This window comes from Anguilla anguilla, chromosome 16, assembly GCF_013347855.1.
Source record: "Anguilla anguilla isolate fAngAng1 chromosome 16, fAngAng1.pri, whole genome shotgun sequence".
In the NCBI taxonomy this organism is placed as follows: domain Eukaryota; kingdom Metazoa; phylum Chordata; class Actinopteri; order Anguilliformes; family Anguillidae; genus Anguilla; species Anguilla anguilla.
The window spans coordinates 23,938,096-23,960,540 of record NC_049216.1 but is presented as its reverse complement, the minus strand read 5'-3'; the positions used below and the strand labels follow the sequence as shown (position 1 = coordinate 23,960,540).

At 43.5% G+C, this 22,445-nt stretch overlaps 1 protein-coding gene across 4 annotated transcripts in view; it reads right to left on the bottom strand.

Moving 5' to 3' along the window:
• Window positions 1-22,445, bottom strand: part of LOC118215311 (protein unc-13 homolog C-like) — a 98,105-nt gene that overhangs the window by 55,747 nt on the left and 19,913 nt on the right. For all 4 annotated transcript variants that reach the window (XM_035395981.1, XM_035395983.1, XM_035395982.1 and 1 more), the window contains 7 exons: window positions 20,178-20,397; window positions 18,328-18,555; window positions 16,892-17,033; window positions 9,134-9,303; window positions 6,210-6,325; window positions 5,129-5,292; window positions 238-391 (listed from right to left, as the gene is read on the bottom strand). In XM_035395981.1, the coding sequence (XP_035251872.1) occupies window positions 238-391; window positions 5,129-5,292; window positions 6,210-6,325; window positions 9,134-9,303; window positions 16,892-17,033; window positions 18,328-18,555; window positions 20,178-20,397 (1,194 nt within the window). The remainder of the gene's footprint in view (window positions 1-237; window positions 392-5,128; window positions 5,293-6,209; window positions 6,326-9,133; window positions 9,304-16,891; window positions 17,034-18,327; window positions 18,556-20,177; window positions 20,398-22,445) is intronic.

The window sequence follows — 22,445 nt, the reverse complement described above, 5'->3', positions numbered from 1 at the left end:
CTCTGCTCTGCTCTGGTAAAAATTAGGAAATAATAATGATTACAACTACAGCTGGACACATACTTTACACAAGTAATTCAGGTTAAATACCTTGGCTCAAGGATACAACAGCAGTGCCCGCCCTGGGAATCAAACCTGCAACCTTTCAGTTTACCGGGACTGTTCCCTAACCACTGTACTACACTGCCCTGGAATGCACCAGGGACAGACAGATGGGAAGCGGGAGCACGGACTCACTCCGAAGTTGGAGGCAGCGAAGCGGTCGGAGGCGGAGATGTTGGTGGTGGCCGTGGTGGTGTGAGCGAAGTAGGCGTTGATGTTGGCCAGCAGGTTGCTCATCACAGCTGGCACACCGGGACACATGTACTTAGAGGACAGGCAGGAGAAATGCCTGAAAGACACGGAGTAGCACACAGTAACTATGGGCCACAATCACTTCTCAAGCCAAGCATGCCAGCTGTGCATATGACTGAATACCAGCAGGAGAGCAAAATCACAACGTGGGAAAAATATGCGAGGGTCTCAGCTGGGAATTCTACAGCTCATCATACAGCGCTGAACCGTAGGCACTATTCATCAAAACATTTCCATATCTTTACACGTTTTCCTTTAACCCCCCGCCCTGCACTCTAAGCCCCACTCAGGGTTAACCAAATTATGTCTCATCTCTGTGAACAACTCTTTTTTTTTTTTTTTTGGTTTTTAATGTTTAACAATGTCACATCTCCGAAAAGTCAAGTCTGCCGTTGTGCAGAAGTGAAGAGGCGGCTCGGACCCGGCGGTACGGGTGTTCCCGTCTCGGGGGAGCGCTGTCTGATGGTGCTCATTAGGAAGAAAGCACGAAAGCACCCCACACACGCTGCCTGCAAAGGAAGCAGCCCGCAGCCTGCCGGCACAGCAGGCCGCTGGAATTAGTGCTGAACCCACAGGGCAGGACGGAAATTTACAGCACCAGGGCAGGGAATCGTAATTACAAAGCGGCGAGCAGGCACCTTAAGGCCCGAGCTAAAACACAACCCGCCTTTCCGGTCCTATTAGAAGACTAATAGAGCATATAGCGGCTGTTATGTCCTCTAGATCACATGTAGCGGCCAGCTGCGCTGAATAACACAGCACCACTGCAAAAGCGAGCTGATACTACACCGCATGTTATGGATCTTTATTCATGGTTTCAGACACAGTTAATTTACTTGGTAATGGTTGCCAGATCTCTCGATTCCCTGAGGTGGGGATTTAAAAGGATGCATCAATATGTGTCTGCTGTCATGTTCATATCAATGGTGCAATTATACTGCGTTTGAAGTCTCACACTCTGTCTGTGCTGTAAGATGAGACTGTACGCCGGGTTTGGGTAATGATCCGAACCTGCACTGAAGAAGCAGGGGTCTCAAAAGGGGAGGCTGCTCCTCCTGTGCTCCTACACAAACTGGTAACATTAATGTTACACGTCACCCTGACCCATTTCCTTTAAGTTTTTATTTGACTTGTTCAAAAGCACTTAATTAAGCTCAAACAATTCACCAGCGTTATGCTCGAAAAAACACAATCATTACTTGAGTGCCACCAGCAGCAACTTATTCACTGTTCTATTAGTGAGCTGTCAGGCGATGGGGATGTAAAGTAAACTCAGTCATTCCCAGTGCTTAATTGGACAGGGATACGCTTCACACTTTATTTCCAGTTCAGAACCGTCAGTGAACAGTTTGCGTCTTTAGTGTGAATGCTAAAATTAAAATGATGCATGGGAAATGTGAGTGTGGTGGGAATTAAAGATGAATGAGGTTTCAGAAAAATAAAATAAAAATAATAAAAATAACAACAATAGTAATATCTTCATAATATTGTTCATGCCTTCATCATACACAAGCACCCATTCCTCAGCCCCAGGTTAGTACTAACCCTGTGCCACCCAAGGCAGGGTGGCTCTAAGTCAGACCAGGTTCTGTGGGTTACCACGGCAACAGTTCCTCCCTACTTCACACCAGGCATCCACTGGACCGTATTCAGCTGTCCACAATGAGAGCTATGCCTGTCTTCCAATGGGCGCTAGCTCTGCTGTAGCACTGTGTGCAGCACTATGGTTTGGCTTTTGGGTGGGTGCGGTAGATAGCTCAAGCTAGCATGCTCGCTGTGTGGGAAGCACAGTGCTGCCTGGGGAGGAACAAAGGCAGGAAAAATAGAAGCACACCCTGAAGTACAGAGCGGCTTTTAAAACAGCATTAGCACTAAGGGGGAGGGACACACCATCCTGTCTTCACATTACACTGGTTCAACAGTTCTGCCCAGATACATGCCACTACAGGACCAACCCAGTATTCAGGTGAAAACCTGGCTACATTTGGTTGAAAAGTGAAAGTTTTCTAGCCACCTAGGATGTCACCAGACTCTGAATAAAATCTGACCTATATTGAGGTTAACCAATTAGATTCTGGCTTTTGCTCACTGGGAAGGATGCAGGACAGGGACAAATAGTCCTCAAGCTGCTGCACAGCTTGCTCTGCTTCCTGAGGAAAATGGCGGTTTCAGCCTTCAGTCTCTCTTGAAGAGGAGCCCTCTTTCAGGCGCAATCAGAATAAATGGCATATGTTACGAGCTGTTGGGTTTGTCTTCTTTATCAAGCCTCGTTTCATTTTAAGCCATCTCTACAGTGCACACAATTGCTCCTAAGTCACAGATCAAACCCCCCCGCCCCACCACATGCATTTCCTTCTCTCATTTCCGTCCAAGGCTAAAATGTGATTTATTGTGCATCTTGAAATATGTACATATTCGCTTGTAACCAAGTGCATCAACTCCTGTTTTGTCTGGAATTCCCTTAACGCCCGTGAAAATAGCAAGTGACCTTTTAACTGTGAGATCATAATCCTCTCATTTGCTGGAATGATTTGGACTGCTAACTTGCTAATTTGGAAAAGTCAACATAATGTAACATGCTGCCACTGAAAAAATATAAGACATCATCAGGTCTTCATAAAATACAGTCTCACACTCACAAAAATGTGCACACACACACATGCATACACACACACAAACACACCACACACACACAAGCACGCACACACACACACGCCAAGTTAGAGTAAGGTCGTTAGGTCCTCTCTTTCTCCAGTGAAGTGCTGGTTCCTGAACAAAGCAATGTATTTGAGCTAATCAACAGCCAGCAGACCCTGACCATGGTATGTAGGTCAGATGAGTTCTGGAAATTGGATATTGACCTGGGAGAGGTAACGTCTTTATAGGCATTCACTTAATACAGTCGAATGGAGTGAGTTCTCTGCAACAGCCAAGGAGATCCAATTGCAAAACTCTGATATTTGATATTTCAGCATCAAAGTCTCCATAATATATTTCTGCCATTTATACCATAACAGTTTATATTGTGATGAATTACATGACTTACACCTATAGCCAAAACCTTTTTATATTACCGGTCCATCATCATACTGAAATAACTATGCATTTGCCATAGGTGCACTAAGCCAGGTTGAAGGAAACTCCCTATATAGACCATTTTCAAATGAAAATGGCTGTAATTGCAGAGATGAATTTCAATTCACTGTTCATTTTAAGATGACATTGAACTATGACAGCAGGCTGAATACAATTTTAATGAGCTTTCAAATTTTAATACAGATGCACCTTTGAGATTTTTAACAACATTTTGTGACATTGCAATGATCAGTAAGGTGCCGAATAATTAGCTTGTTTCTGTGACGAGCACATGATAATGATTAAACTGGCCTACGCCACGCGTCAGGTCCCGCAGACCAGTCAGAAACGGGAATGGCTGAGAGCGCCCTGCGGTCCTGATTGAACCCCGAACATGGCGGCGCCAGCGGTGGCTGGAGGCCCTCAGTGTGATGTCATAATTAACTGTAGCGCCAACAGGGCATCCCTGCCTCACCGCTCAATAGCTGTTTCAGTAATGCAGTCCTCTGGCACCGGGGACTGGCGGACCGTGCGGTGAAAAGAAGCGTTTACCGGCTGGCGTGCCCCCTTTCTAAACTGACAGAGGGTGCTAAAGCCCCAGGAATGGGCCTACATCTACAATTATTGAAAAAGCTGGGGAATAAACAAGAGCTAACTTCCTGTAAAGCGTCTTTGTGACAGCATCCCTTTAAAAAGGCCGATACAAAAAAAAAAAAGGCATTGAACTGAATAATGGGGGTGGAGGCTGCGCGGAGCAATTCGAGTGCTCCCCTCAGCAGGACCGGAGACGCTGGGCGAGCGTCTCCCGCCGCTGTCACACCCCGAGAGAGGCGGCACTGCGTATGGCGGGCACGTACGCGCTGCCGAGGCCGAGTACACCCCCCCCCGCTTCCCAGCGGCTGCTGCGTCCGCCTCGCCATCCCGCGGTTCTGTCTCTCTCTGCCTCCAGTAACGCACTGGGCCAGAGGGAGGACGCGTGACACTGAAGAGTGTGATTCATTACAGAGAGCTGTTCTCCTCCTGCAGTCGGAGCAGGAGCAGGAGCAGGAGGAGAGCGAAACGATACAGAAATGCTGGTCAACTGCCGGTGTTTTCAAGCATCACCAGCGACACAAGGAAAAATGACAATGAGTTAAGAAAAACATGCGCCATGCACTTCTGTTTTGCATTGGTTAGTAACTCACACAAACACATCCTGGAATGGAAGACAGTCTCCATTCTCAGGTTCTATCCCTCCCTGCTGTGAACAGATTGTAATTTCTGATTGCCACTCCAAACGTGTGAGGGGTTGGCATGACCCTGCCTCTGACAACCTCCTCCCTGTTGCTTTCTGAATTCAGTTCTTCAGAAAAGTCCATGCCTGTTTCAACCATCTATGCCCAATTCAATAGACCTAATACCATAGACAGTAGGTCTTTTTCATACATGCCACTCATTTCTGTGTCACTGTAATCAATAGAGCTTGAGTAGGTAAAGCCATCAAAATGAAAGCGTCCTTCAATGCATCTCAACTTGCCGATGAGGTACGTGGTCGTACTGACTGTGAAAATAGCTTTGAAAGAACTGCTGAAGGATTTCTGACAGAATCAAATGGGTGAATGGCCGATGAGGGATTTATGACAGAACCAGAGCAGTTTAATGGTGGCTGAGGGATTTCTGACCGAACTGAGCAGATGAATAGTAGCCGGTCGCTACTCACGTCATTGCCTGATATATGGCCTCCACCCCGTATCGCATGGCGAACTCGTCCACGATCTCCTGGGAGACATCGTCAAAGTAGACCTTCCAGGCCTCGTCACCCTTCACCTCAGGGATCTTCACCACGCCACTGTTCTTCACCTCCGTCAGGTAATGGAACAGGTTCTACAGTGCAGCAAAGCCAAGAACATGGCGCTGAAAACAGGAGCTGTGAGCTTCGGTAAAAGGCTGAAGGCGGCTCTCGCAGGCTGTGATCCACCACGACCACCTTAACCTCTCATCTGCAGGTGGATAATACTCGCCCCCTGGGGCACTCACTGGCTTTTAAAGCCATTGTGCACTGTACAGATTGATACTAGCCTTCAGGCTGCAGTAATGTAAGCACATGACTCCTATCATTAAAGGATTAAAATTCTTCCATTTTCACACAACTCTTTCACTAATCAGAGTGTTGTCTGCTGCTGATGATTCTAACACACAATCCACAGCAGCCTATTCCCCCCATTCCCTTGGGCCCTGAATTGACTGACTGAATGATATAATGCTACACCCAGTTAGAGTCTATGATGAAGGCCAGAGGGCTGAAGGGATCACTCCGTAATTTAATACGAGGCTCATTAAAAAAGTTTGAAGCACTCTGGCGGTGTGCCACTGTACAGTGACTGGAACACACATTAGCCCAAGTGAACGGTGTGTATCAAGTGCTGGCAAGTTGAATTAGCGCAGGTATTTTGTAAAATGCCATGGTTAAGAGCCATGGGAGAGTGAGGTCTCATGAGCCTTATAATGGTTTGATCTACAAGTTGTCAAGCACTGCTGTGTGTGAACAAATTGAAAGGGTTTGCCCTCCACACAGCAAAACACAGTGATTGATTCAGACTAGCGAGTTATTGACAGCATATGTAACTCCGCCCTTTCTGTCAAGTCCCATCTCTAATTTGCACAAGTTCACTTGCAGGGCTCATTGAAAAGTCTTTAATTTAACAGAAAAGTGTGTCACTTGCATTTACTTGTAAGCCCAATTTAAGGACAAATGGTGATTGAACACAGGCCACGGTCACTGAATTTGGCCCTGTGCTTACCTCATGTAAGCAGGTATACTGGCCGTGGGGCGGGGCCGCCTTCTCCTCTCCTTTCATCTCCACGCTGATCTTCAGCCTGATGGCGCCAGACACCACCGATTTATCTGTTCGTTTTTCTTCAGGGATGAAAAATAAGAGCAGAAGCAAATTTTATTTAATGTCATTCCCCCTCTCACCTTGGAAAAGGCCCATACACTACATTTCCAAAAGTATGGGGACACCCAAACATTACACCCACACACATACTTTTTAAACATCTCATTCCAAAACCATGGGCATTACTATTAATAAGCTGGACCACCCTTTGCTGCTGTAGCAGCCTCCACTCTTCTGGGAAGGCTTTCCAGTAGATTTTGGAACATGGCTGTGGGGATTCGCTTCCATTCAGCCTCAAGAGAATTAGTGAGGTTTGGCACAGATGTTAGTTGCAAGGCCTGGCTCACACTCACCATTCCAATTCATCCCAAAGGTGTTTGATGGGGTAGAGGTCAGGGTTCTTCCCCACCACTCAGAAAACCATTTCTTTATGGACCTTACCAAACCCAGATTAGTCCGTCAGACTGACGGATAGTGAAGCGTGATTCATCACTCCAGAGAACGTGTTTCTACTGCTCCAGAGTCCAGTGGCGGTGTGCTTTACATCACTCCAGCTGATACTTGGCATTGCGCATGGTGATCTTATGCTTGTGTATGGCTGCTTTATGAAACCAACGTCATAAAGCCCTTGACAGTTCTTGTGCTGCCATTGTTTCCAGAGGTAGTTTGCAATTCTGTGGTAAGTGTTACAACCAGGGACAGATGAGTTCTGCATGCTACATGCTTTAGCTGTTGGTGGTCCCGTTCTGTGAGCCTGTGTGGCCTACCGCTTTCGGCTGAGCTGTTGCTGCTCCTGTACGATTCCACTTCACAATAACAGCACTTACGGTTGACTTGGCCAGCACTTTCAGGGCAAAAATTTGACAAACTGACTTGTTGGAAATGTGCCTTCCTATGACAGTGCCACTTTAAATGTCACTGAGCTCTTCAGTATGACCCATTTTACTGCCAGCGTTTATCAATGGAGATTGCATGGCTGTATGTTTGATTTTATGCACCTGTTAGCAATGGGTGTGGCTCAAATAGCTGAAACCACTAATTAGAAGGGGTGTCCACATACTTCTGGCAATATATAGCATATGTACAGGGAGCGAGACACAGGATCAGCAGCTGGATATTTTCCCACTTTAACCCTCCCATTCTATAGTGAATCTGATCATGACTCATAAAACTGAGTTATTACTCTTTGCAGGAACATCAAGCTATTTTGTGACATCCTGCTTTTATTCAATTGTCAGCGGTGTGCAGTCAGACTAGAACACTTGTTGTGTAATGTGCCTTCAGAAACATTTCTTTTGAGAAGTCTCTCCCAGCCGCCAATTTTACCAGGATGGAGTGCAGCAGTTATGGTTTCACACGGGGGTAATTTTGACAACGTAATTTATTTCAATTGCTGTTGTCGCCCCAGCCCCCCCCCCCCCCCGCCCCCACCCCATGCTCTTCGACCTCCACAACAATTGAATTTCCTTTCCCCTGGCATTTTGTAATGACAGGCACACAGACAGGTGAAGGGATATTTTTCAACATTTCCTCACAGACAAAGGCAGAATGTTAGCAATAAAAAGCATATTTACAATCACAAAGTGGAAGCAGCAAATAGGTGCTCATTAATTCAAACACAAAAACGCATCAAGAGCTTTCAACGGGGTCAGGAGAGGAGGCTGTTAATCTACCATTGGGTTTTAAACCTCGGTCACCGTATCAAACATATCCACAACGAGCTGAACGCTGTTATTTTTCCTCATTTCAAGCACATCATTTTCGTAAAATATTTTTTTGGCACAGAACTAATTTGAAGTGTCCAACTATCTTTAACAGCAGCCGTTCATGTGCGAACCTCGCTGCCAATTCAGGAGGGTGTAGACATTCGCGGCTCCCCTCCGTCACCACCTGCTTCTTTTTCACATTCCAGACTACAGCCCGCATGGAGTGGAGTCATAGGAAGACCTTTCGTATGCGGCTTCAACGTGCAGTCCACGAGCGCCCAGTCGACCAGCGTGGGTTGCTAGATAGCAATAAAATGTGGACTCCCAACTGACTGAACCCTCCTATGCGCTGGGCGACGCAATCGCCAAATGCGCATCAGCCTATGAGCTCATCAATGCGCCACAGTGATGACATAACTGACAGCCCTTCTTTTGCTATCATTCAGACAGATCCTTTTAATTGTAGCACATGTCCCCAGCCTAGAGAATACCACACTATGACACATAATCACAGCAATAACCACATTGTGGAACACGTTTAAATCATTCAAGATCAAATTAATGGAGCCTATAACACCATGATAAAAGCTATTAAAGAAACCTAGTACAATAACAATGGCTATTGCAGGGGGTTGCCAGAGTGATTTTTTTCAAAGCAGTGGCAGTGTTAATGATAAAATACATCAAACCAATCAATAGTATTAAAAAACACACTGAGAGATGTTATAGCAGGTAGCAAGAGAACCTAGTCGAGCTGAAAACCAGAAGGGTTTGGGGTGTTTTAGTGTTTACTTACGTGTTTAATTCAGTTCATTAACTGGTTACAAAGTCCAAACACCTTGTTACCTGGGCCCAAATGAGCTGCTGATTGAAAGCAAACCACAGACCCCTGCAGACACCCTGGCCCTCCAGGACTGAGGTTTCAGACCACTGACCTTAGCTGTGAGGTGTGACTACACTATAACTGACAGATTTTTATCAATGTGGTTTACAGCTATTGGTACCCTTCCTAGTGTGAAGCCACCCTGAGAGGGAAGCTGAAGCCCTGAAGCTGGATTCTCACCAGGGCATTGCTCTACTAATCCACAGTGTCGCGCAGAAGCACAAAGAGGCTCAGCGTACCTAGGTTGTACCACACGTCCATTTCGCCGCTGAGCGTCCGCACTTCGATGATGGTTTGCCCGAGGAAGTCATCCGACTCTTTTTTGAAGTGCTGCTTCACCCGCGACTTGATGTCATCGTCCTCGTCCCACACTCTCACCTTAATCCGGTCTGTGGCATTGTGGCACTCGCTGGAATACAAAAGGGAAAGAAAGCAATAGGATTTACAATAGCAGGGCACTTACAGCGCCCTCCAGACAGAGAGACGGCCATCTTACATCACAGACTGGAATCCCACCTCTTCAGCCTGCATTTGGCCTCCCTTCCATCCTCACCCTTGAGAACTTGCTATTAATTCAGAGGCTGCTGTGGGATCAGTAATATTATGCAATTGTTTGTATGTATTTACAACTGTGTCATCCTCCTAGGCTGCCACGTCAGTACTTCAGCGCTTTTTGTGTGATGTTTCACACATACTACTTCCAGTATTTACTTAGCCAGGTCTATGTCCCTGCTCATATGGATGCATTTATGTTATCTTGCACCACAAGCAACTGGCTTAGTGTAAAGGAATCTAACATGCGATGAGTACAAAACATCTCTCCAATTAACTATACAGATAGAGATTTTGAGCACCAAGATAATTAACATACATGCATTTGCATATGTACGTTACTTATATGTGCATCATGTGTTTGTTTTATATATATATATATATATATATATGTATGCATTTTTCTGCACAAGTACATGAACAGACACACACACGCAGGCACACCCACACACACACACACACACAGCTGGATAATGGATGCACTGCTTATTCAATGCAGCATTTCCAATAATGCAAAGAAGTTCATTATTTAATTCACTGTAACACATGCAGTACATTACATTTCAAAGCAAATTTACAGTATGTGCTTCGCCCTCTAATTGACAAAGACTAATGCATAGAAATGAAGGCCACTGTGTAAAGAATCGTAAAGGGGGGGCGAGGGAGAGCGGCACGGACACATCTGCCACCGTCTCCACCACTAACATCTGAGAGGTTTCATTAAATCAGGGCCAAGATGTAGCAGACACTGTGTGCGTCAAAAATGACCTCAAAAGAATTAAGTCTCAGCAGGTATCCTATTCCTTGAGAGACAGTTATGGGGAAAGCGTAGTATAAGCATATTGAAGCAGAATAGATGATTCCATTATTGGGAGAAGGACATTTTCCCAATCACGGGCAGCAGAATTTCCATTAAAAAAATAATACATGTGCTAGTGAAGCTAATTATGCTCTCTCCTTCGGCTTGCTTTTCAAGCCTAATCCAATGATCAGATCTCAGAATGTCCCCTCATACTCACTATAATAATGTGAGCACTTAAAAGCATTTAAAAAAACCTCAAGAGAGACCACATCTATATCGTAAAGGGAGCTGAATTTATCGAGGTCTGAACACATCCTTATCACAGGATCTAAGCCAATCCCATGAGGATGACACTATCTAACTGCCATACTTACCATACTAATGACTGAAGCAATGCACAGTGTCCATCTCAGGCAGTTAACATCACATTTAATGTGTGCTGTCTGAATAGTGCACACATGCTGAACTCAAAGATACTGACTTCAGAAAATTAAAAGGTAAAGAAAAAGACATTTTTACGTTTTCACACAGAATTGATCACGTAGCTCACCAGATAAAATGTTTAAAACATTAGTATACATCAGCTATGATGCGCTGTTACATGAAAAAGAAATTCAAGATACAGGAGCATATCACAATATTCCCCTCCATATGTCCACTATCAGCTGGAATTGGCAACACTGAGTGCCTCACCTCCCACCCACCCAACCATTTCTCAGTTGCTCTGGTGCTCTGAGGCGTGTGCAGAGAGGTGGGATTCGCCAGCCCTTCCCCGGCAGGGAAGTGGTAGTCGGAGTTGTCTTGCAGACAGGGCGGAGGAAGCGTGTCCCGCGGGGGCCTGTTGGATAGCCGGAGTGCTGCTCGGCGCTCAGCGTGGCTCCAGAGCAAAGAGACAGGGAGCTACACAGCTCCCATCTCAGACCAGGAGGCTGGCATGTCTCACGCTGATTAGCATAAGTCTGCAGCTGCTGCGCTTGCTGAGCCCGAGAATGCTGGCAATGCTGCAAAAATGAGGGCAGAGGTTCAGCGGCACTCAGAGCAAGGCTGAGGCTGAGCTCTGCGTTCCAAAGCAGCACTAAGAGCAAGGCTGAGGCTGAACTCTGTGCTCCAAAGCAGCACTCAGGGCAAGGCTGAGGCTGAGCTCTGGTCATGAGATGCAGGAAATTCAGACTGTATTACAAAACAATACTTCATACTGAAACACCCACACAGTCTCCCTTGTTCACATCTTTCAGCAGCTTAGTCCACTTCATAATATACAATGAGATGCCATGGTCCTCAGTCCTGGTCCTGGAGAGTTGCAGGCTTTTGCTCTTATTCAGTACTGGAGTAGCACAGCAATCGCTCAGTAAAAGCAGTTGATTACAAGGCTAACTCAGGTCACCTGGTTTCTTGGGTCTGAATCGGTTGCAGATCTTAAGGCGAAAACAAAAATCACTCTGCAGTTCTCCAGTACCAGGCTTGAGGGTAACTGATATACTCTATTCTGTTGAATTGTACTATGTTTTTTTAAAGGGAACCTCCACTGGAACATGAACCCAGAATTCAGAGTATGATACATGAGTCAGATATCTGACTTGGCTCCAGTTTCAGAATTGTCAATATTTTTTGGTTTTTGAGTTTTAAAAAGGGCGAGGTTCTGTTCTGTTTACAAACACGATTGGGCAAAGCCCTATGGGAATATGGGCTCTTGCTCCAATGTCTCCTTTCTTTGAAGGGGCGTAGACTGTTCTCAGTATCCAGCGGAGTAATTGATCTCTCCTTAACAGCTGAGCAGATGGCGCTTTTTTGCATGGGCAGTGATTTCAGCAGAGGAAATGTTGAAATTTCTATAACACAAACTGCATCCACAAATCTGCACTTCACTTCCATTTACAGAGCAGGATGTTTAAATGAACCCAGATGACACAGTAGTTTCAGGCCTTCCTGAACCTCCAATGTGCACTTTCGCACTTTTGGCATCTGAAACCTGAAACTCTCATCCGTCTCCACCCTGATCTTCAGTGGGTTCTGTTATTCGCTGTCCAGGGTCCTGAAAACTGATCCAGCACTCGCAGCACAACACAAAACACTAACTTCGCAGCTAGCAGAGCAGTTGAACAATGAGCGAGTCCTGCAATAACCCGACACAGATCGTCTGAGTACTACAGTCCAATGGCATACAGCCCTCACCTTTGGAACAAATACGCATATTATCAAGCATGTCTAGTCCACAGATTAGACTCTGAATGCATTGCCAGGTCATTGCGGTCTCTGAATGCTTTCAGACTCATTTGTCACTGTTTGAAAAGGTATGAAATATGAACTGCACAGTGCTGGCTGAAGGTTGGCCTTTCCCCCTGCGGTTCGCACAGGGTACGGCGTCTCACTGTTTGTTAGAGTCTCTGACATCAGTTGATCGGATCTTGAGAATCAGAGTGAAATCTTACTAAAAATGTTCACTTAAATGATCACAGTATATATCATGTAACTTTAAATGCCACTTGCATTCGAAGAACAAATATACAAGGGCAGGAACGTAATAGTACTACTGCCAGTAGTTTATATACAGCCAACTTGCTCATTTTCATACAGTTGGAAGCTAATATGATGATAATGCAAAAATAATTATATAATTATAAAATGGAAAAGCAATGAAGCAAAAAGCAGTAGCTAAAAAAAATTAAAAAAAACATGAACTGTGTAATTCTAGTTTGCATACATCTCTAATTTTAAGGCCATTTAAAAATAACAATAGGCTACAGACACTAATTGTTCTTTTTCTGAGACAGCTTCTTACGCGTAACTGACTGAATTATATAATTTAAAATTATAGGCATGATTGTACTTTATGTTGAACTATTTTTTGCTCATATAACAATTGGCCAGCTATACTGTGAACATACATACATTAGGGAGCCAATTACCATCATACTCATCCTGAACATCGCCCACTCTCGACTTGACCCTGCCATGTTGGGGTCGAATATCCCAAAAAATGATGATAAATTATGGCACAGCTCAGCAGGCATCACTTTTAATGGTGCCATTAAAAGACACACAAGTATCCCAACACAACACCCTCCTTCTTTGTGTGCAATGAGTAATGGCCATTACAAGACTGTGGAACTGCGAACATGTCTTATTATTCTCTGCATCAGCATTCTATGTGCACTTCAGGCATTTTACTTTATGTAGCACTTCGTTATAATGACCTACACATTAAGTTCCCCAGGGATGAATTATTCAGAAAGGTTTTGGCTTCTCTCCTTTTCTTCCTTTTGGATAAACTGGTGATTTTTTTCATGCTGCTCAGTACCTGCATTTTCACCGGCTCTGCCCTGCTTATAACACCATCCAGGAAACGCAAGTGACAGTACAGTACTGTATAACACTCTATTGCACAACGTACATCATTTGCTTATCAGATACCTTTATTCCTGTGCAACCTAAATGGCACACTTCTATTTTTTTGCATACACGCTGGATATTTTACTGAGGAAACACAGGTTAATTACCTTGCTCAAGAATACAATGGCAGTGCCACACCTGGGATTTGAACCTGAAATTCCTGAATTACAAGAGCTGTTTTCTCGACCACTGCACCGCACCGCACTGCCAGCATGAGGAAGAAGCATTCATTAGCGCTCTTCCTCCCAGCTGCGTTAGCTGCTGGCCCCCCATTCTCATCGTAAGACAATGCGGGGCGAGCACAGGGGGGCAGACAATGAACAATGAGCCTCTGCGGTGTCCCAGGGCAGCAGATGGTTTCACGCCCTCCCTATCATCAATATAAAACCCCCGTGTGCCCAAGGCTGCGCTCTCCTAACTTCGGTGCCGCTTCGCTGTCACACACAACCAGTCCAAATATATCGAGTTTCAACCCACGATGGAAAACGTGCACGGAATTGCCAAGGACCCACCGGGGCTTCAGATAACATGCAGTGCTTTCATAAAGGGACTTCAGCTCAGATGAAATGAAATGAAAGCATTCCTTATTCTCTAAGAGGTTTACTTTAATTCAGGGGAGTCTGAGATCCATTTCTGGGAATTGCAGATCTCTTACCACACAATCAATCTGCCGTGGAACTGAATAGCACTGTTCAAGTATGTTTACGCTGTCACACACTTTTGCCATTTAGGTTGAGAGGATAGAACAAAACAAGCAAGCAGTATTTTTTTCTTTTGTTCAGCTGTGTTTTTAGAATCTTGCACTTTCGGTGGTTTGCGTCATTATTTGTACAAGGCTATGCACTCTCGCAGTGTCGATAGCTTTGATCTCAAAACAGACATTTGATTTGGAACGGCTGGATGCACTGTACTGAATGTTATGCTTCCTACAGAGTTCAGATGTTCAAATGTTCAGAGTTAAATTACCTCTTACATATAATATATGGTCCAAATTGGACTCTGTTAAGAGTTGGACACTTTACTGTCATCCTGATCCAAGGGAGACACTGAATTTCTAGTTTCCTGGTTTGTACTGCACATAATTTCTAATTGATTGAGCTGTTAATTGAATATTGATCTGGGTTTCAAATTACTTGGCCTAAAAGTGCTGTGAGCCCTTTGTTGTGCAGCTTCTATGCGTGTGAATGATACAAATACTGTTTGTGTCAACTTGAAATGGCTACTCAATGTCTCAACTTGATAAATTATGAGGTTCTCCATTTAATTGCTTTACATCCAGTTAAACAGTTAAGCCTGAATTCATTCAACCCTTCACTCAAGCCTACAAATACATGTAACAGTTTGTACCAAACTAACCGAAGTAGGTAATAAGGTAAGTGAAGCACTTCACACAGAAGCATGTGCAGTTTTAGAAAGGCAGGGCCCTTATGGAATTTAATAGTGGACAGAGGATTAAAAAAAGCTCAGCTGATCAGCATTATAGGTCATATGGATCAGGTAACAAAAGACTGCCATGGTTGGGATAAGGATTTAAAGTAACATACAAATTGAACTTGTATCTGATTTATGAGTCAGAGTAATGTTCACTGTGTGAACTTAACGTTTGTACAGATATTCATAGCTATGAACATTATCGGACTTGTGTTTTGTAGTTGTTCCAATGACCTTTGGTATGCACTTATTGTACGTCACTTTGGATCAAAGAGTCTGCCAAATAAATGTAATGTGCTCAACCCAGCCTTGGTTCCTTTCAGGTGACCTTTTTCATTACCAGAATTTGGTTCTTTATTGTTGAAAAACAGACATTTATTTAAAGTGGTCTTGTTCACCTACATTTATTTTTCTGCGGCAAGGAGATATTTGGTTGTTTAATCTCATTGATTGTACTTAATGTTTAACATTGACATCTACATATAATTTGTTTTACAAGTCCTTCAAGGGACAATCATTAGAAATAAATGTAATTTAGAAATGTTACGGTACAATGCACTAGACTACTGTTTTACACAATGTATCTATATGAGAATTTCCCTATCATAATAAATGCTAAATAATTAAATGAATTAATAATAAATAATCTATCCAAGATGAAACATGTATTTAAAAACTAAAGTGACTTTTAATAGTTAATATATTATCCGGAAAAGCCAATTTAAATACTATGAGCATGCATTCTATAAATATTCAGAGCTGAAAACCATGCTTAAAAACAGTCATTTATGCACAGTATTTACACAGTGTTTGAATAGGAGTGATTCCATCCTATGGATTTTCATCAATGAGTCTGAGTTGTTTCGACACCCAGTATGCTTAGGAGTGCATTGCTCTAGGACATTCATCCTAAATGAAAATGCTCACGGTTCCATCACTGATGTATTTATAGTCTGCTGCCACGAAAATACATGGCAGCTTCAGAAGTGTTTACAACAACGCATAAATGAAGATGACGTCTGGTATTTCCAGATGAAAAACAAATTTCCATGATATGTTATTTGGTTTTCAATGTGGGAGATCTAAAAGGGGTACCGCAAACTGTACACCAAACAGTGAGTAATTCTACAGGCACACTCCATTCACATGCCCTGACGAAAGGCCAGGCTGTAAATTGTGACACTGAGGTCTAAAATTGTCCTGTGCTTCGCTTGTGTAATTTTGACACCTACGTTTTATCAAGGGTCCGTGGCATAGTGTTTTATGTGGCGACTTAATACATATAAATGTGGGTGAAATTCACGTTCAGTCATTCTCTGTGACTCCTGGTGACATTTAAATTATCAAGGTGGGCTCAAGGATACGAAAGTCGTCACAGTTCACTTCGAGTATATGAAAAGAAATCATCCCATTTCTGCAAAAGGGGAAAGGCAGAGAGACTACAGTTCATTCCTCATTACCTCCATTTTAGCACTAGCCTCCATCCGAGGGAAGGAAAAATGATCGGCTCCTCTGCCATAATACACAGTGAGGATTTGGAAGGGGTAAACATGACATTCCGGAATTTTTATTTCACAGAGATTCTTCAGAATCAAACACAAAAGGGACAGAAAAGAATGAAAGGAGTCTATGAAGGAGAGAAAGCTCAGCATGAGAATGTGCACAGCGTCTGCTGTCTGACATTCTCAGGCACCTCTCTTATGGCGGTCATTCTGTGGGTCTTTGTCAGTTTTATTTCAATCTTTCACGTAGCGACAGCCTTTTGTGATCATTATTTGCTGCTCTTTATCAATGGAATGCTGTTCATCACAGCGATACTCACAAAAAGAACTTCTCGTCCCAGACAGGGTTGAGGTTGCCGAAGATGGTCTTGGTCCGGCGCTTGGTCTTGCCAATCTGCACGGTGACATATGGGTCACTGGACCCGGTCTTGTCCTTGGCTTGCAAGCCCTGAGCACACATAACTGTGTGCATGTGTATGTGTGTGAGTGTGTGTGCGCACGTGTGTGTGTGAGTGTGAGTGTGCATGCGTGTGCATGTGTGTGTGCGCATGTGTGAGTGTGAGTGAGACAGAGAGAGTGAAAGTGCGAGAGAGAGAAAGAGAGAGAGAGAGAGACAGACTGTCAGCACCGAGCTATACAGTAAAGGCAAGGTTATTAAACTAGGGGCCACTGTGAGGACATATAGCACAACCATAAACACATGAAACTGCATATATCACATCCAGAAATATAATTATATTATTTTCACTTACTCATTTGCCAGCCCAAATTGGGTCAGCTGGTACAAAAATCTAGAGAGCCCGTACCGCCATTACTCATTGTGGCAGTAGAATTTCACAGAACCATAAAAGCAAAAGGATGCTGGGCATTAAATATGAATGAGTGGCACATTGAATTATTCAACATACATATATCTTTTTTTTTGTGACTGGTTACTGGGGAGCGTCTCTGACACTGGGCAGTGGAAAGTATGTGCCAGGAGCTGATTTTGGGTATATAAAGAGGGCCTGTAGCACTGCCCAGGGGCGCAGGGAAAATGCAGTCTGTATCTGAGGAAACAAGACTGGCCAATCAGAGTAGCGCAGTTCTGGGTCCTGACGATGAGATATGCGGGAAGTTTAGAAGCTACAACTCTCAGTGGGAGTATGCCTTCAGAGTCTGTGCTTTTGACTGATTACCATTACCTCATACTGTAGAACAAATCTATAAGAGCTAAATGAACACAATGCAAAGCTTAATTGGGAAAAAATAAAGCCATCTGAGTTGTCCAGCTGCCCTTCACATTGACGAACTGGACGAAGTGAAAAGCAAGTTCCAGTTTCAGAGGTGCAGGATGAAGGGTTCATGAATTTAATCTGTGCCGGAATGGTCTCTGTTGCCGTGGAGACCGCAAAGAGAGGAGCGTGGCGTGATGGTGACTGAAATGGAACCGTGGAAACAAGTCCAAACAGGTTGAACCCCACTGTTACATCCCAGATGATTGCTGGGAAAGTCCATTTTTCAGGGGAGATGTGACAAGATTCACAATCCACGAAGGGGGACCAAGACACAGTAGTTATTTTATTTTGTAATTCTCATCTGTAGAAATCCTGTAGAACTGTGAAAGTTGTAAAGCTTTACAGTTGAGTCTAGGGGCTGCCCTAGATTCAATCATCAGCTGTCCTTAAGTTCTTTAACGCTATACTAATTTAATCATGAGACAAGGTTAAGGACAAATGTTCACTGAGTCCAGGCCAGTGGGTGATTGACACTCTACCTGTGATGGTGATTTTGGCAGACCACTTCGACGTGCCCTCAAGCACCGCCTGTTTGGCCGTCTTCAGGTGGGTCACAAAATCCTCCTTGGAAACTCCAAACATCTCCTGGATGACCTCGAACACCTCCGGCCGGTTCTTCTCCCGGATCTTCATCCTCTCCTTCATGGCCATGATGATGTTCTGGGTTTTGTCCTCGGCGCCGTGCTTGGAGCTCTTCTCCACGGCTCCTGCAGGTGACATATAGACATCTCATCTTGGAAAATGGGAAAGGGGTAAATGAGAGTCCGTGACTGGAAAGCTGAGCGCTTCTCCAGCATCAGCATGAACTTTCCGCATGTATGTAGCCTGCAGCATCGGCAGAAGCTGCCCCTGACACATTTTTTTGGCCGCAGATTTCCGACCGCAGAGAAGACTAAATGAACAAGCCGGTTTTCACATGAAGGTCATAGACACAGACTTTAAAATCACATTAAATGTCTGTTCGAAACAATGACTAAATTCCAGATCAGTTCAAGCGCATCTGATTTAGGGATAAGCAGTAAAGAAGAGTGAAGTTTGCATTTCACAAAATACAAATAATCCAATGCATTTTAAAAGGGTCAGTGAAAAGAAACTGGTCGAATAGTGGCTTAGCATGTTTCAACTGAGTTCAGGATTATTATTATTAATAATAATAATAATAATAATAATAATAATAAAATCCTTTTAAGAACACTTGAGGGTAAATATCATTTTTTCATGATAACACATTTTGGGGCAGTAGGTTACAGAACTGAACCTGTAATTTCAGGTCCATTTCCCAGGTGGGTGAGTGGAACCTTTCAGCAGGTACTTAACCTAAACTGCTTCAGTAAATATCCAGTGCTTAAATTGATTACATATAAAATGTAGGCTGTTTAAGTATCTTAAATGCTCTAAACAGGTACAGTGAATACGTGAAAGATTTCTAAATGACATGGCAGCCAAACAGCTGGATTTTCATACTTGAAGGTGCAATTCAAAGATACACACAATAAAGGATGACAGCATAATAAGCAGCCTACATCCTGCACAATCAAATCAGTGGCCTGAGATTCACCTCCTGAAAGCTTCAGACACTGTGAACATTAAGAGCCGTTTGCAGCATCAGCCACAATCAAAATCCTTGCAAAGCAAAACTAACAACGGAATAAATATGAAGGTATGTCTCATAATTGACAGTTAAATGATATTCATGAGGATAATAACACAAACAGAGCTTGTTTTTGTGACACCTTCAATAGAAGAAACAGATCTATGTTAAGATGGAACATTGCACACTGAGCGGGTACGTGGCACCCAGCTATATCAGTGTACTTTCTTCTGTCCTGTGCTTAGAAAAGATATTTCCAACGTGCCAGATGTCTCAGTTATTTCAGACATGAAGACTGAAGCGAGATTTGAATGGCTGATGAGAAATTCTTTTTGACATAACTTGCCCTGTTGCACTGAATGGTCTTGACAAAGCACTACATCCTGGGTGTGCGCATACACGCGCACACCTGTGTGTGTGTGTGTGTGTGTGTGTGTGTGCGCGTGCATGTGTATACAAGCGTACATGCCATAAGGCACCATTTAAAACGAAACAATACGTTCACAGGTATGTGTCTCCTTGTAAACTCCATCCTAAGTAGCAATACAAACATTTATTTCTAGTTCCTAAAAAAAAAGCACAAGACCACTGGCTATAACTATTCCTCAGCTGATTAACAAATCAGCCTGCAGGAAGGCAACGCTCACTAGAGACACGGGTGGCTGGGATAGCAGCGCCGTTCGCTTCCCATGATGAATGCACTCTTACAGTTCACCGTGGCTGGAAGCGTCTACTCACGCTGCAGGCAGTCGGCGTTGAGCAGGTCCTGGCACTTTTCGTGGCATTTGACCCCACACTCGGTGCAGCGCATGCCCTGGCGCGCGATGCCCCACAGGAGCCCCTCGCACTCGTAGCAGTACGTGGGAGTCGTCGCCGTCCAGACTTCGAAATTGTGAGGCGTGGTGGACGAAATCGGATAGATTAGGGCCTGCAAGGTCTTCCTTAAGACGTGCACTTTCTGAAACAAAAGAGAGATAGGTCAAGTGAGGTGTGCTGGGTCTTGGACGGTCATTTTAGGTGCAAGGAGAGGACCACTTTCAGAGAATTCTGGAATGCCATTTAAGATTTCAGGGAATTTTATCTCTACCTCATTTCTGAATTTTTCCTATTATTAGATCAGGTTTTGAACAGATTCTGGTAATTAATTCAAAATATAGCCCCTGCCAAACTATATATTAACTGCAAATCAGTTTTCTTTTTCTTTAATCACCAGATTCAGCCCTTAACCTTGAATGCCACAAATATTGATTTTGTTTTTAATCACATGGCATTATTATTCAGCAAAAAAATATGTATTTTGTACAAACTAAAAACCTAACATATTAGCCAAGGACAAATTGCACGCCTGTTCTATTTAATTTGTGCCAAAATGTAATGCTGTGTTCAGCTAATATGAGCTGAACTGCATAGGCTGTATCCAATTTAAGAATGAAGAAATCTGCCTCTTGCCACACAAATCAAATGCGTATCTGTTAGTTTATCAATTCGTCAATCCAGAAATCACCTTGTAGAAGTTCAAAATCAATTTTTTTCCCTCTCATAATTAATATTTGAGAAATAAAAACCATGTTTTGACTGGATTTGAATGGATTACACTGCAGATCGTTTGCCTAATTTGAATAGCTTGTTGCCAATAGCCTCTCAAATCATGTTTGCAAAGAATTACATGCTATCCGCGATCCAACATCTCTGGTCAGACGAAACCCATGCCTGTGTAATATTTGTATCAGTGTTTAATGGGAAGACTAAAGAATGTGAAATCTTACATTCTTGTTCGGGGTTTCCGATGACACCAAAAATTTGCTGCATGTATCAGCTTGTAAAGATCATTACAAGGAACTGTATCTGAAGGCATTTATTGTGAGCAGGGTGTCGTAATGAATATACAGACAGTGAAGGCACAGACACCACATGCCTGCTCTTGGAATTACAATCTGGCCAGGAACTCAGTCAGATGGTTACGGCAGAAATGAGTGACACCGCTTAATGAAACAACCGGCTATCAGACCGATTTAAAACAGATGCCATCACGTTTAATCCAAAGAGTTCACACAGACCAGATGTCCATGTGATATCCTCTGACTTCACAGCTTGGTGACATAGCATGTCTAGAAACTCTCCTCAGCAGATTGGAGAAAGCTGCCCCCCCCCCCGTGTGCAAAGAACTGCAGCAACACATCACCCAATCAACACCCCCCAAAGACAGAGTGAATGCTGAGGTCTGCGGCATTCTTTTTTCATTGACAGTGATTAATACACTGTGTAGATTAGAGTATGGGTGATCTAACCTGGGTCATACCAAAGGTTGAGTGGCCTGACAGCTGAAGTTGCAGTTATTCATTTATTTTTCTATTTAAATTAACTGTGTCATATGCTGCATAAACTTAAAGTTATATATAGCTGACATATGCTGTATTGATCTGTGGTTGCTGCAAAAATGTCATGTTCATAGGGTGATGGAAAAAGAAGACTTCTTTTATTCTGGAGCCTTTGGCATATTAACCTAGGACCCCAACCCCGTTCTGAACAGTTTCAATCAAAGACAACCGGCCAAAAATACGCAAGCAGAAACATGCAACTTAAATTTCCTATGTCTGCATTGCAACAAACAATGAGCCGTTCCAAAAACAAATTCAGTTGTGAATATTTCCCATTATCTCTTCAAAAGAATAAAAATGTTAAAAAGCAATCAACAGATAACTCATCTCATGAATCACCTTGGGTTCCTCTTGGACACTCCTTGGTGGAATATGTGTGTGTGTGTGTGTGTGTACGCATCACTATATCATTTCACATAACAGAATAAGAGCAACCTTTTCCAAGAAAAACTGGCATTAAGAGACTCTCTGGCATTAGAACCTTCTGCTAAAATGGGATTAGAGTCATTTACATCACATTAGGCACTGTGCAGACAATAACGGGGGCATTCAAACTAATTAATGTACTGTAGGTAATTCTGGAGGTCAGTCAAGAAGCCCAGACAAATTCTCTCATCATTGATTAAGG